Raw genomic sequence first — 16,071 nt, forward strand, 5'->3', positions numbered from 1 at the left:
GCATTCTCTCAACTAGCTTCATGAGGAATACTTTTCCAATAGTCTTGAAGGAGTTCCCACATATGCTGAGCACTTGTTGGTTGTTTTACCTTCACTCTGCGGTCCAACTCATCCCAAACCATCTCAATTGGGTTTAGGTCGGGTTATTGTGGAGGCCAGGTCATCTGATGCAGCACTATATCACTCTCTTTCTTGGTCAAATAGCCCTTATGCAGCCTGGATGTGTATTTCTGGTCATTGTCCTATTGAAAAACAAATGATAGTCCCACTAAATGCAAACCAGATGGGATGGTGTTTCACTGTAGAATGCTGTGGTAGCCATGCTGGTTAAGTGTGCCTTGAATTCAAAATAAATCACTGACAGTATCTACAGCAATGCACCATCACACCTCCTCCATGCTTCGTGGTGGGAACCACACATGAGGAGATCATCGATTCACCTACTCTGCATTTAACAAAGACATGGCGATTGGAACCCAAAATTTCCAATTTGGACTCCACCAGTCTATGCCCATTGCTCGTGTTGGCAAAAGCAAGTCCCTTCTTATTATTGGTGTTTAGTTGTGGTTTCTCTGAAGCAAATCGACCATGAAGGTCTGATTCACGCAGTCTCCTCTGAACAGTTGATGTTGAGATGCGTCTGTTACTTTAACTCTGTGAAGCATTTATTTGGGCTGCAATCTGAGGTGCAGTTAACTCTAATGAACTTATCCTCTGCAGCAGAGTTAACTCTGGGTCTTCCTTTCCTGTGGTAATCCTCATGAGAGCTATTTTCATCATAGCGTTTGATGGTTTTTGCAACTGCGCTTGAAGAAACTTTCAAAGTTCTTGAAATGTTCTGTATTGACTGGCCTTCATGTCTTAAATGTCTTAAAGTAATGATGGACTGTTGTTTCTCTTTGCTTGTTTGAGCTGTTCTTGCCATAAGATGGACTTGGTATTTTACCAAATAGGGCTTTCTTCTGTATACCACCCCTACCTTGTCACAACACAACTGATTGGCTCAATCTCATTAAGAAGGAAAGACATTCCACAAATTAACAAGGCACACCTGTTAATTGTAATGCATGAAGCTGGTTGAGAGACTGCCAAGAGTGTGCAAAGCTGTCCTCAAGGCAAAGGGTGGCTACTTTGAAGATTCTCAAATACATTTTGATTTGTTTAACACGTTTTTGGCTACTACATGATTTAATATGTTTTATTTAATAGTTTTGATTTCTTCACTATTATTCAAAAAAATTGAAAATAGTAAATCTAAAGAAAACCTCTTAATTGAGTAGGTGTGTCCAAACTTTTGACTGGTACTGTATGTCATTGTTGTGTTATCTTTTCACTCAGGTTCCCTTTATCTAATCTTAGGTTTTGGTTGAAGATCTGAGAATATTCAGTATTAAAAATATGCAAAAGTTGGAGAAAATTTGAAAGGGGGCAAATAATTTTGCACAGCACTGCTGTGTATCTTGCATTTCAGGATGTACAGTGAAAACTTGAACAAGTTTCATTTACAACTAGAGCAGGCTAGACATTTGGGCAGGCGATTTCCAGAGACAATTCGTAGACAACAATAGATTGTTGTCTACGAATTGAACAAGAAATTCTGGCATTTTGAGATGACAGGTGCATTTGGAAATACATTCTCATGCTTGATTGTGTCAATATTACTAAGTTGTGCTTTCATGATGAACTTTATTCATTTCAGATAACATATAATAACATCAAGATTTTCTTCAGATTAACTACATTCTATTTTTGGTATTAAATCAGTGATTTGAAAAGGTTTCAAAGTGGAAGCATTCCATAATAATTCCTTTTTATACCATGTGGATCCCAGTAATCATGTACTTCTGTGTCATTCAAGATCATATACAATTTTGAGTATGACATTTTATTACTGGTCTGTGTAACCATGCAGTACCATACTCCAGTGTGACCTGTGGTGTCACACATCTCTCAGCTCCACCATCTTCCTGCGGATTTGTTTGATGTCCTTTTGCAGCTTCTCCTTGTCCAGCCGGGCTTTAGTGTCACCGATCTGCCTCAGCGAGTCTATGGCATCATGGGTAGACTGGAACCCTGGCCGTCAGAGAGGTGGGGGATAAGGAGAGTCAGTCCCTACAACATGACTTACAGCCTTGTAGACTCTCCTATAGGCTCTGCCTTACTGCTGCTGCTGTGTGTTGAACATTAAGAACCTTGTCAATTATGCATTGTCCCCCCCTCTCTTTTCCCTTCCTTTCCTCTGAAGACAGAGTGAACGATTGAGGGGTCTGAAGCGCTAGCCTCGCAGCCTTATTAAAGCTGAGATTGAGGCGTGATTCATCCCTGGGTTTATTGCTAGTTTTATTTACTGAGCTGTCCCTTCGCCTTTTTCACGGGGGTTTCAGAAGCCCTGCAGAGTGAAGGCCTTAGAGCCAACATCAGCTCCTTGGGGAAATTAACTATAAACTGTGATCAGAAAATTGGCATTAGATGTCAACCCAACAACAGGCTGCCGTGCTTACGTCCGCCCCATGACTTATTAACAGAGAGATAGGGACATAGATAACATCGCCTCAACTCCATGCTTGAAGGCTTGGTGGAAGAGCCTGTTACATTTTCATGTGTCACCTTCCATCGGTTTCTTTTGATTTTGTTTTCATGTCACATCGAGTGGATCGATTTGACTAGACCCTGTTTATGGAAACCCCAATAAATAAATAGATATTTCACACGTTTGACTTACCTGATGTCTCACGAAAGACGCTGTTTGTCACTGCTGTAACTATGCTTCGGTTGTGCGCTCATTGTCTATCTGCTCCAAAAGGCACTATTCTCAATTCGTTTCTGAGCTCAGGTGGCACTTAATCAGGCCTGCTTAATCAGAACAGGCCCAAACAACTGTGAGGTGTGTAATTTAACTTTGCCAAAGAAATTACAAGCTGAGAGCTCATTGCTAATGTAGGCCATTGGATCTAGGTCTTTAATGCACCTGCCCAGTTGTCCTATTTATCGTTCCTTCGCTGATCCCAATTGTGACAGTCATCCACACCATATATAAGTTATACCGAATACCCAGAGTTTTTCCTGGTAAAGGTCTCCTGTCTCTGGTATTGACAGTGTTCGTGAGGGTGTAAGTAGCGACCTGACTGGTAGTCCTGTTTGATCAGCTGCAGCTCTTCCCGGAGGCTGGTCTCCAATGTGCTGATCCTACTGTGGAGTTTGCTCTTCGAGTGCTTCACCCTGTCTCCCTGGTGCTCCTGTTCCAGCTGAATCTCTGCTCTCTCCACACGGACTGACAGCAGCCTGACCTGCTCACTGAGCCTCCCATCCACCTCCACCTGCACACACCCACACGCCTTACCATAGTCCAGCAGACAAACTGACACACACACACACACACACACATTTATGCATACTACCATTTTGTCCTGCAGTAGTGACCGTAGCACCTCACTGCTATGTCTGTGTGTCTGTGCTGAGCTGCTTAGCTGTTGCTCTGTCCACGTCCTGAGTCTGTCTGTGTCCTCCCTCGTCTCCCTTACCACACCAGAGCTTCTGTAGGAGGAATATATATGTTATTGATGTTATATCCACAATCAACTGGGTACAGATTGTTGAGGATTGTGAACAATCATATACACCTCACAAGAGTCACCTCTGAGAGTCTGGTTACGGATGGGGTACTGAGAAATCGGCCTAAACAGTTGCACAACTATGTCAATAGTCTATCTCAGATTTAGGGTGTGAAGAATGTTCAGCATCTCACTTCTTATTAACTGAGTACGTTTCTATAGCAGGCCCTGCAGTTGGATGGGAGGAGGAGGTACCCTAAACTATGTTCTCTTGGGTAGTTGTGCCAGTGACCTTCTCAGCAAACAGCACACCCTTTGTTTTGTTTGGTCTGCAAGCCAAGCACTTCACTCTGCTGCACTCAAATGCTGCCTCTCCATTAGAAGTCCACAGCCAGGCTTTCCCCATTGGAGAGGAGAGACTTCGACACAGCCATCTGTCCACACTAATCTTAAATAGCAGAGGAAAGTCCCAAAAACAGTGTGGTGAAAGCTGCCACCTTGGATATGCCGAGTTAGCTTCCCACAAAGGCTTTCTGTGAGTTTTAGCACAATATACTCGATTACTCATCAATAACTGCCTCAAGGGTGTGACGTTATGTCTTAACCCCTTAGCGTCTGAAATAGAGCATGGCTCATTCCTCTCATCGAGTGTTTCCTCTTGACAGAGTTTCAGTGAGGCAGCATCTAGGGTGGGTATGGGTGCTCTGTGGGTTGTGTACCTGCGTGTGTATGTGCGTGCGGGTGCTGCGTGCGTGTGGCAATGAAAATGTCACAACCACCTGAGGATATCTCCTTTTAAACCATCTAGTTCCTGTGTTTGAGGAGTGCAAAATCCGCTTGCCACTTACATTTCACTGGATTGTTTGCGTTCATTTTTCTCTGGCGGCTCTCTCCCACTCTTGCTCGTGCCATCTTTTTCCATTAATGTAATGACTGAGGAAACGTTTGTAATGACCTGTCAAACGCACTTAGGTAATGGCTGAAATGGGCTCAATGAAATACATTGGCTTTCCGTTGCATCTATAGGAGCGCTGATGCGATTAACACATTGTCTAGAGACCTTTTCTGCTCAATTGAAAAAAGTAATGATTTAATACAGTTGTAACGTTTACAAATTAGATGCGCCGAAATATGTATTAATTTATTCATGTATGCAACTACACCTAGTGTACATATGTGCAATTCCACGTGACAGCATCCCTGTGGAACGCTTTCGACACCTTGTAGAGTCCATACCCCGATGAATTGAGGCTGTCCTTACCAAAAGGGGGTACAACTCAATATTAGGAATCTGTTTCTACTGTTTTGTACACTCAGTGGATTTGAGCGCATTATAAGAAAAAAAGATACATTATACAATAAATGTAATACCTGAATTCCCACCAAAATGCCTGAACTTCATTCATTATTTGTCCTTGCCAGTAAAATGTTTTGTGCTATACTGTAATTCAGCCATCTGATGGATTATAATTTGGAGTATCTTTATCCATTGTACAACTTGCATTCATTAAAATGTTTTTTTACAACTTTCAATGACCGTTGCTAGTGTGTGTGTGTGTGTGTGTGTGTGTGTGTGTGTGTGTGTGTGTGTGTGTGTGTGTGTGTGTGTGTGTGTGTGTGTGTGTGTGTGTGTGTGTGTGTCTGTTTGTGCGCATCTGTGTGTGTGGTTTGAAGGGGCTGGGCTGTGCAACATGATGTGCTTAAGATATTCATTACCTGTTCCTGGGGCCAGGCCATAATGGATTAGATACAGATGGATTACCTGCTTGGGTCAGATCTTAGTGTCTCCATTGTAAAAAAAAACTTTAAAAAAAGGTGGATTCAACATTGACTAATGATTTTGCCTCACCACTTATAATGGCAAAGGTAGTGCATTTCACAAGGAAAGGAGAGAGCTATCTCTTATATTGCCGATGAAAAATAAGGATGTAAGACCAAGCTTCCTTGACGTAGGGGCTTTTACCTAGTTCCTTCCTGGTGCTACTACGTGATGTACTGTTATATTCTGTGGCATAGAATACAGCATAGGTACTAGTATTCGTACCCCCTTCCCCCCATTAATAGTATGATTAAGTTGTCCCTCTACAGGCTTTTTAAGGTCAGTGTCTAGGTTGTGTGTTAAAGGGGATTACTGTAAGAGCACAAGACACACTTGTCCTCCAGGAGCTTGATTTGGCTGCGCAGGTCAGTCCAGCTGTTTCTCTGGTCGTGGGTCTGCTCCACCAGCAAGACCTCCAGTCTGCTAACTGCCTGAGACAGCTGCACACACACACACACACACACACACACACACACACACACACACACACACACACACACACACACACACACACACACACACACACACACACACACACACACACACACACACACACACACACACACACACACACACACACACACTTTAAATACTTGACTTGAATCCACCAATCAAATGTACATTAAAAAAGGATCCAAACATTTAAAGGTCCTTGTATGGACACTCCAGACAGGAAGGCAGACAGACAGGCAGTGTAAACAGTCAACTCAGCCTCACACCTGGCCCTTGTGTGACATACACATGAAGAGTTTATTTCCAAAAACGCTATATTCCATATTCCATATTCGCTATATTCTGTGTTGATGTGTGTGAAAAATATGACTGTTCTCAGGTTTTTTGTTCATAGATTTTTAGATGTGTACTAAAAAAAAATATCAAAACGCTATACATCCATTGTTTAAATGACAAACATTTCAAATGTAAATGTTTTACATACAAATCTCATATTACTGTACTGAATTATTATTAGAATTGTTTTTATATTGATGTCACAAATGTATCATTTCTACGAAAAAAAATGATGCAATGTAGTAAGTTGTTACCTTTGACTGTGTAAAACCTAGCCGGACTACTTATTTATCTGAGAGTGAGGTGGATATATTGTATAGCAAAAACATAAAAATGAACACAACTTGATCAACACAACGTGCTGAGGCTGTTTTTGGCTCTAAAGCCTTCATGTGTTTGTCAACCCCAGGCCACAATTCTCTAATACTCTTATTTTATGAGAATTAGAGAATTGTGGCCTGGGGTAATATCCTCTTTCACTCTTCGTCCAACACAAAGTCCAATCAGTTTTTGCTACAGTCGTCATCCCTACTATCTACTGTATGTATTCAGCAAGAGCCAATGTTGGTTCCTTCAGTAAAGGAAACTAAAATTAAAGAATCCTTTATGCATCTTGTCGTGAAGTGCTTGGTCAGGTTGAGTCTGACCTAAAAGCAGTCCAGTTGTTCAGAACTCCCAAACCTTGATGTCCATCTCTCTCAGTCGCTCTCCCAGACCTGACTTGACCTCTGACAGCTCCTGTTGGAGCCTGGCGATCTCATGTGCCCTGTCGCTCACATCACCTGACAGCTTGGCAATGCTGGCGTCACACCTGAGAGTGAGACAGGGGAAGATAGCTGTCTTTACCGTTACAGTACAACACACTCCCACCTGGCTTGACCATCTCTGGGAAGTTTGGGTGTCAAATGAAAGCTAAGAGTCTATATTTTTGAGAAATTAAGTTATATATGCAGTACAAGTCAAAAGTTTGGACACACCTACTCATTCAAGGGGTTTCTTTATTTGTACTATTTTCTACATTGTAGAATAATAACGAAGGCATCAAAACTATGAAATAACACATATGGAATCATGCAGAAACAAAAAAAGTGTTTAAACAAATCAAAATGTATTTTATATTTGAGATTCTTCAAAGTAGCCACCCTTTGCGGTGATGACAACTTTCCACGCTCTTGGCATTCTCTCAACCAGCTTCATGAGGTAGTCACCTAGAATGCATTTCAAATAACAGGTGTGCCTTGTTAAAAGTTCATTTGTGGAATTTCTTTCCTTCTTTATACATTTGAGCCAATCAGTTGGTTGTGACAAGGTAGGGGTGGTATGCAGAAGATAGCCCTATTTGGTAAAAGACCAAGTCCATATTATGGCAAGGGTATCTCAAACAAGCAAAGAGAAACAACACTCTATCATTACTTTAAGACATAAAGGTCAGTCAACATTTCAAGAACTTTGAAGGTTTCTTCAAGTGCAGTCGCAAAAAAACATCAAGCACTATGATGGAACTGGCTCTCATGAGGACCGCCACAGGAAAGGAAGACCCAGAGTTACCTCTGCTGCAGAGGATAAGTTCATTAGAGTTAACTGCATCTCAGATTGCAGCCCAAATAAATGCTTCACAGAGTTCAAGTTACAGACACATCTCAACATCAACTGTTCAGAGGAGACTGTGTGAATCAGGACTTCATGGTTTTCTTCTGCAAAGAAACCACTACTTAAGGACACCAATACGAAGAAGAGACTTTCGTGGGCCAAGAAACACAAGCAATGGACATTAGACCGGTGGAAATATGTCCTTTGGTCTGATGAGTCATAATTTCAGATTTTTGGTTCCAACCGCTGTGTCTTTGTGAGACGCAGAGTAGGTGAACGGATGATCTCCGCATGTGTAGTTCCCACCGTGAAGCACGGAGGAGGAGGTGTGATGTGTGGGGGTGCTTAGCTAGTGACACCGTTTTATTTAGAATTTAAGACACACTTAACCAGCAAGTTAATAACCTGTTAATTCATATGCCTTGCAACAGTGATAAATAGGCCTAAAGGCCGAGACAATAAGACACAATGGCAGAATAAATTCAACCACACCTTTGATTTATCACAAAACCAGATAGACACCTCTGTCCAGTGAAGTCCACAAAGCATATTGCATGTACAGTAACAGACAGTTACATGACCTATGGTCAAGCAAGTTAATGTTTCTGCCATTTTTAGACCATTAAACAACTATTGATTTAAAACAACAAAGAGGTACCGCAAGTCATAAAGTAAATATGAACTGCCTCCACTATTCCAGCAACATTTCAACATCAAATCACCTCTGCTTAGTCTAATACAGTGACAACTAAAAGATACCAAAAACAATTTAGTCCAATCAGCGTAAGTTAAATATGATGTGGCTGTTCATGGTTCTGATTTCTGTGTGCGTGTGTGTGCGTGCGCGTTCCTGCAAATAGAATAACATGTTGACTCACCCTTGTTGTAGAGAAACACCAATTTCATCCTCCTCTCTTTCATGTTGACGAAACGGTCTATCACTCTGTCATTTAGTACATGCTTTCATTTTTTGTTGTCCTAGGCTACCTGGCTAAAACAATCTTGCTCCCTAGCCTAACAACGTTAGTGTCACATCTGCTCCTGCAATGCCCTCTACTGCTCATTCTGTGTCTCCTTGACCTGCTTCTCTCTCTGTCTCTGTCTCTGTCTCTGTCTCTGTCTCTGTCTCTGTGTGTGGGCGGCTGCAACATGTTCCATGTTCCCACCAGCTGCAACATGTTCCATAATCAAGACCTCTACAAATACTCAGCCCTGCCACTTCCACGCTGCCAGATCGTAGTCTCTGCTCAGTCAGTCTACGGTTCGAGCCGGTTGTTACTATTCAGATCCTGTTGTGCCTGTTTCCCTTTTTTTTTACACTTTTTGTCAAGGAAGGCTAGATGCTCGCTGGCTTCCCTTGGCTTAAATGCTACAGGCGGCAACAATGTCAGAGAAAGCAGACAAGGCGGACTGATTCAAGATGGCGGATTGAACACAGCAGCGTAATTCACCACTAAGGGAAAAAAGTCATATTCAATATCAGTAAATTAGACTAAATATTAGCACTTCACAAACTGGTGGGTAATAACCTTCAATCTGGATAACAACACAAAACAAATCATAAGACTAGAGTAATCTATCAACAATACTACAAAAACAGTAAAACAGGGGAACAAATCTCAAAACAAAAATGTGAATATTCTACAGACACAGACTAATTCATCTTTTCACCACCGGGAATGGTAAAGGTCGAAACCGATCTGTTAAAATCACTAAATGACAAACTGGGCATACTTGAACTAGTCAGTGAGAATATAAAAGAGTTGAAGGCAAGCCTCGAGATGAGTGACGAAAAGGCTTCGACATTGGAGAACGACACAAACAAGCTGAAAGGGACAGTCAATAAGATTGAAACCGATGTTAATGAACTTAAAAAGGAGAACATCGTTCTGAGAGAAGCCTTACTTGACATACAGACTACAGTAGATCCATGAGAGAAAATCTGGTACTTACAGGTATCAAAGAAAAGAAGGGGAAGTTCCTGAATCTGTAGTTAGAGAGTTCCTTCTTACAGCGCTTCAGATCCCAACCAAAGCTATCGACAAAATCCAACTTGAACGTGTACACCGTTTCGGACAGAGAGGGCAGAGTTATGAACGCCCAATCGTTGCCAAATTTGCTTTCTTTAAAGATAAAATAATGGTTAAAAGCCAGGGTAAAAGACTTGCTGGCACGAAAATAGGCATGAATGCTCAGTTCCTGAAGGAAATTGCAGAATGTTGCAAAGTTCTGTATGCAATCTTCAAGGAAAATAGATTGAAAGGGAAATACGTAGCTCTCGTAGTCGATAAACTGTATATTGATAACCAAATGTACAGAGACACAAAGACTACTCCATGGCTATTCTAAAAATGACAAAGTTCTCATAGAGGAGGCGAATAATAGAACACACAATACTAGCCATGGTAGGGATTGTAATAGTACAAAAAAATAGATAGAAAAGCAATCTTCAAATATAACTAATTGGAACACAAAAGTACTAATTCAACATGGTGTGGATAAAAATACAGAAGACAGAAGTCACAGTATGTGGGTATGTGTGGATGTATTGTGATGGAAGGTGTTGTGTGTGTTTTTTGGTGTTTGGGAAAGTGTGGCGTTAAGTGAGAGAGAAAGAAAATAGTATGTACATATGTATGTATGTGAGCAGGGGTTGTGAGAGAGCTTTCAATTTTGTGCAGATGAGGGATATACATTTTATAATGAATTATACATCTAATTTATTTTTTTATTGTCCTATCATGGTGGAACTGCATTTTAAAATAAATTATAAATTGAATTTATTTATTTACTGTCCTATCAGGGTGGAACAACATTTTTTAAATAAATTGTACATCTAATTTATTTATTTATGGTCCTATCTTGATGGAACGGTCCACAACCCTATACCCTAGACACCAACCTGAATGACTCAGACACTAAAGAGAAGTCCTTATCTGTTTTATGGGCCTGCAGTAAGCTGCCTGTATGCAACCAAAATGCGGTCAGAGACCTTCTAGAGCAGCACCGCCCCCTCAAGATTCTGAGCCTGCCTGGCAGGGTTGGTCCTGCAAAGCCAGAGCCCCCTGATGGGAGAGCATAATACACAGGGAAATTCTCAAAGCTGCTAATGAGAACCTTGACGACCTTGTACGTAGCCGGTGGGGATTCCGGTGGGGTTCCCCCACCCAGGCAGTGGCAGTGCTGGCAACACTAGCTGTAGTAACCCATGGGGAGGGGGTCACACTCTGACATTCAGAGAGGGGGCATATTATTGTGGCCCTGGTGGCACAAAATCATCAAAGGTCTGACTACACAGAGATGCTTGGGAATATGGTCACAACGGGGGACCAGCGTGTGGGTTTTTCAGGGGAAGGGGGTACATCTGATCTCCATCACCTAGGACGTGACATTGGTTAATCAAATCTCCCCATTTCTGCCCGTTTTTGCAGGTCTTCTCATACAGCTGCAACTGTATATGCATTCGTAAATCAAGACCTTTCTTGAGTTGGGCTCTGGGATGGTGCAACTGTTGAGCATCTGAGTGTATGGTTGTTTGTGGGGGAAAGGGGTTGAGTGTGTATGAGTGTGTGTGTGTGTGTGTGTGTGTGTGTGTGTGTGTGTGTGTGTGTGTGTGTGTGTGTGTGTGTGTGTGTGTGTGTGTGTGTGTGTGTGTGTGTGTGTGTGTGTGTGTGTGTGTGTGTGTGTGTGTGTGTGTGTGTGTGTGTGTATCCCACAACTGTTGCGAGGAAGTAAAAGATGTTAGGGACAATATAGGAGGAATCACAGTAATTGTTTGCTGAAATAATAATTTCTTGCCAAAATTGTAATGTTCGTAATGGCAATCCATCTAAGAGGTAACAATCCTTTGCATAAACGGCCTACATTACGACAAATATTAATTGATAATTAAGGAAATTAATATAAACAGGATTTAAAAAAAATATATATATATTTTTTTAATAGCTATATATAATACAAATTGAGGTGAGGGCGATGGATCTGCTTCTGTTCTGTGGGTGGCACTGTGTGCTCTTTTCGAAGGATGGGTCCCGATCTCTCCGGGGCCTTGGGATCCAGGGGGTCGGGGTAGGTCTGCCGACCACTGGGATGACAACCCAACACGAGATGAGGAGGGGTTTTAGCGGGTGGAATAGTAGGGAGCAATTGGAGGTTTACTTAGTAGCAATGCAAATATCCTGGTACAGTTCTATAGACACTCAATCATCATGTTACTTTTTAATGGTACATTTACAAACATACAGTGCCGTTCAAAAGTTTGGAGTCACTTAGAAATGTCCTTGTTTTCCATGAAAACGTAAATGAAATGAGTTGCAAAACGAATAGGAATTATAGTCAAGACGTTGACAAGGTCATAGATAATGATTTTTAATTGAAATAATAACTGTTCCTTCAAACTTTGCTTCGTGAAAGAATCCCCAATTTGCAGCAATTAACGCCTTTCGGACGTTTGGCATGTCAATTTGTTGAGGTAATCTGAATAGATTTCACTCCATGCTTCCTGAACCACCTCCCGCAAATTGGATTGGCTTGATGGGCACTTCTTACGTACCATACGGTCAAGCTTCTCCCACAACAGCTCTATAGGATTGAGATCCGATGACCATGCTGGCCACTCCATTTTAGACAGAATACCAGCTGACTGCTTTTTCCCTAAACAGTTATTGCATAGTTTGAGCTGTGTTTTGTGTCATTGTCCTGTTGTAGGAGGAAATTGGCTCCATTTAAACGCCGTCCACAGGGTATGGCATGGCGTTACAAAATGGAGTGATAGCCTTCCTTCTTCAAGATCCCTTTTACGCTGTACAAATATCACACTTTACCAGCACAAAAGCACCCCCAGACCATCACATTGCCTCCACCATGCTTGACAGATGGCGTCAAGCACTCCTCCAGCATCTTTTCATTTTTTCTGCATCTCAAGAAGGTTCTTCTTTGTGATCAAAACACCTCAAACTTAGATTTGTCTGTCCATAACACTTTTTTCCAGTCTTACTCTGTCCAGTGTCTGTGCTCTTTTGCCCATCTTAATCTTTTTTTTTATTTTTGGTCGGTCTGAGAAATGGCTTTTTCTTTGCAACTCTGCCTAGAAGGCCAGCATCCCGGAGTCGCCTCTTCACTGTTGACATTGAGACTGGTGTTTTGCGGGTACTATTTAATGAAGCTGCCAGTTGAGGACTTGTGAGGCGTCTGTTTCTCAAATTAGACACTAAAATGTAATTGTACTCTTGCTCAGTTGTGCACCAGGGCCTCCCACTCCTCTTTCTATTCTGGTTAGAGTCAGTTGGCGCTGTTCTGTGAAGGGAGTAGCACACAGCGTTGTATGAGATCTTCAGTTTCTTGGCAATTCCTTGCATGGAATAGTCTTCATTTCTCAGAACAAGAATAGACTGACAAATTTCAGAAGAAATGTCTTTGTTTGCTGATGCTCCAGATACTCAACGAGTCTAAAGAAGGCCCGTTTTATTGCTTCTTTAATCAGTACAACAGTTTTCAGCTGTGCTAACATAAAAGGCTAATGATAAATTAGCCTTTTAAAATAATAAACTTGGATTAGCTAACACAACATGCCATTGGAACAAAGGAGTGATGGTTGCTGACAATGGGCCTCTGTACGCCTATGTAGATATTCCATTAACAAATCTACTGTTTCCAGCTACAATAGTAATTTACAACATGAACAGTGTCTACACTGTATTTCTGATCAATTTGATGTTATTTTAATGGACAATAAATGATATTTTCTTTCAAAAACAGGGGCATTTCTAAGTGAGCCCAAACCTTTGAACGGTAGTGCATATATATAGATATATTTACAAAAAATATATATGGGGATTGGAAATGATGCAGACAATAACATTGAGAAAACTGTCATACTTGTTTGGGCCAGACAGCATCAGATAGATGGCACTGTTTCCCTTGCTCAGATGCTTTCTCCTGTGTTATACATTCAGTGTCTTGCTAATCGATGGAACATTATGAAACACAGATAGAGGAAAGATCCATTTTTTTTTTTTTTTACTTCTTGGTACATTTCTTGTGGAAGCCTAGCTTTCCTTGGCATCCATGAGTACATGCCATTGAAAGTCTATGTTTCAGTACAGTACAGTACAGTACAGTACAGTAATAATAAGTTGAGTAAAGTTCAGTACAGTCCTGTGCTGTACTGTACAGTAGAGTAGAATATAGTAGAATAGAGTTTAGTACAGTAGAGCACACTACAGTTGAGTACAGTATAAGGTACTGTATTGTATTGAACGATACTCTTCTGTACTCTACTCTACTATTTGGTACTATACTGTACTCTACTGAGCTGTACTTTGATGTCCAAACTTGTGAACTATAGACGTCTATGATTGGTTCAGATTTGGTCCGGTGCGGACCAACCAATTTTGGTATTTTGTGGGCGGAGTTCAGTAAAATAATAGCCAGTGTGTAGAATAATACTCAAATATGCAAAAGAGGATATCGCATATTTCATGTTTTGAATACACATTTGCCCCAAGTGTTTCACCATGCGACAGATAATAATCACCACCTTCCACAGACTTCCACAGTAATTATGACAACTTCCAGAGTACGTCCTCCAACCTATTAGACCTTTCAGCATGAACTGACATGCTGTCCACCCAATTAAAGGGTCAGAGAATGGATCGAGTACAGGCGGGGATAAACATATCTGAATTTGTCCAATAGAAACTCTAGTTTGCAACTGTTGGACTAATGATTACACCCTAGATCAGCTAGATGCAGCCAAGAGTGTGCAAGGCGGTATTGAATATGTCAATGTCTGTCACCTTGATTACTCAAATTTCTCCTGACCTGTACACCTACGTTGTAAACGTTCATTCATAGGCTAGGTTATAGCAACCTCATGATGGGTACAGGAAAAAGTTGAGTATCACGTAGTAGCCTAAACCTATCACTGTTACATTGAACTGGGTGAACGTATTATGCACGACAGTCATCCGTTGTGCTGTAATCGAAATGGAAGGCCATGCTCATTAAAAAAATGATCATTCTCCTCGAATTAAACGGCACCGACCGCCACTGGTCTGACTGCTCTGTGTAGCTCTATGGTTCTTTTAATTGATCTGGTCCAGTAGTTCGCAACCTTTCTCCGGTTACTGTACTACCAACTGAATTTTGCTCTGTCTGGAGTACATCTGAAGTACCCCCCTCATGTACATTTTACCAGTAAGCCTATGATCTTATGAGTCTTCTCAAGTACCCCCTGTGGATAGGCCAAGTACCCCCAGTGGTCCTACTACCCCTGGTTGGGAACCACTGGCCACTGCCTTTTTATCAACACAAACAGTGCTTCAGTTAAATGTATTGTGTCATCACCTACTGTAGCTTCCCCTTTTGCTTTGTTACAAAGCACATTGTGGAGAGCAACAATGTATGAGGATACTTTTTACTGGTACTCTACACTTAGTTTGACTTGTTGACAAGAACAGTAGACAACCTGCTTATTAATGAATTGCCCAAAAGAGGTAAATAGTTCAAGTTGGAGAGCTTTAGGCAACCTTGGTAGACACTAAATCAACACAGCACTGAACAGCCGCTTCACTCCCTCCCTTGACGGTCCTCCCCAACCTCCATGCATGACACCATCTATAATCTAGACTGGGCTAACCTGCTGTGACCCACACACTGATCAAATACACAAACACACTCAACACACGCACGCACGCACGCACGGACACACAAACTTCTAAGAATGGGAGCAATATAATTTCCATATTGCAAATTGTAAAGTTCTGCTTTGCCAGGTATGGAAATGAAACAGACTTTCATGCAACCCATCATAACACTCATGAGTGTTATTGTTTGTGTGAGTGTATGAGTGTGTGAGAGACAGTGACTCAGTTATAGTAGATGCGTACCTGGCCACCCTGCCCCGGAGGTCTCCAAAACCAGCCAGGTTTTTGTGATCCAGACTCTGCATAGCAAAAGAGGTCCCAGAGGTGACACTGTCCCGCTGGGCTATCTGACTCTTCAGAACCTGCGGGGAGAACAGATAGAGGCACTGTCAGGTGGTATAGGCCTGTTGCTAGAGATCATCATCCCTCACGCACTACTCTCCTTTTGCATGGACAGTCACTCGCGGAACCATTCAAATGAGTTAAGCTCCGCTCACCCTATTCCACACGACTGTGCCCTTGCAGATAAACCAAAAGAATATTGAGCTCCTGTATGACAGGTGTATTAACTTTATCACATCTCTTTTTCCATGCAGAGGAGTAAATTCCTGGCTCTGCCTATTGCTTCTCTCGCTCTCTCCCACACACTAATTACCTCGTAATTTATAGTTCTCAT

At 41.7% G+C, this 16,071-nt stretch overlaps 1 protein-coding gene across 1 annotated transcript; it reads right to left on the reverse strand.

The window, feature by feature from the left end:
- Positions 1-1,866: 1,866 nt before the first annotated feature.
- Positions 1,867-16,071, reverse strand: fam81b (family with sequence similarity 81 member B). Its single transcript, XM_055886017.1, has 7 exons — positions 16,051-16,071; positions 15,639-15,757; positions 6,841-6,970; positions 5,704-5,810; positions 3,399-3,534; positions 3,122-3,317; positions 1,867-2,073 (listed from the first exon to the last, which is right to left on the reverse strand). Exons 1-7 carry the CDS (start codon positions 16,069-16,071, stop codon positions 1,940-1,942), a joined length of 843 nt encoding a protein of 280 aa, XP_055741992.1. The 3' UTR covers positions 1,867-1,939.

Source organism: Salvelinus fontinalis, chromosome 28, assembly GCF_029448725.1.
Source record: "Salvelinus fontinalis isolate EN_2023a chromosome 28, ASM2944872v1, whole genome shotgun sequence".
In the NCBI taxonomy this organism is placed as follows: Eukaryota; Metazoa; Chordata; class Actinopteri; order Salmoniformes; family Salmonidae; genus Salvelinus; species Salvelinus fontinalis.

Bases quoted from the DNA above. Each gene is read 5' to 3' on its own strand.
- fam81b (XM_055886017.1), bottom strand. From the start codon at position 16,071: ATGAGAACTATAAATTACGAG. The intron at 3,535-5,703 runs GTGTGTCTTGTG...TTCCTCCTACAG, and splicing joins ATCAAGCTCCTGGAGGACAA to AAGCTCTGGTGTGGTAAGGG. The intron at 3,318-3,398 runs GTAGTATGCATA...GGGTGTGTGCAG, and splicing joins CACTACTGCAGGACAAAATG to GTGGAGGTGGATGGGAGGCT.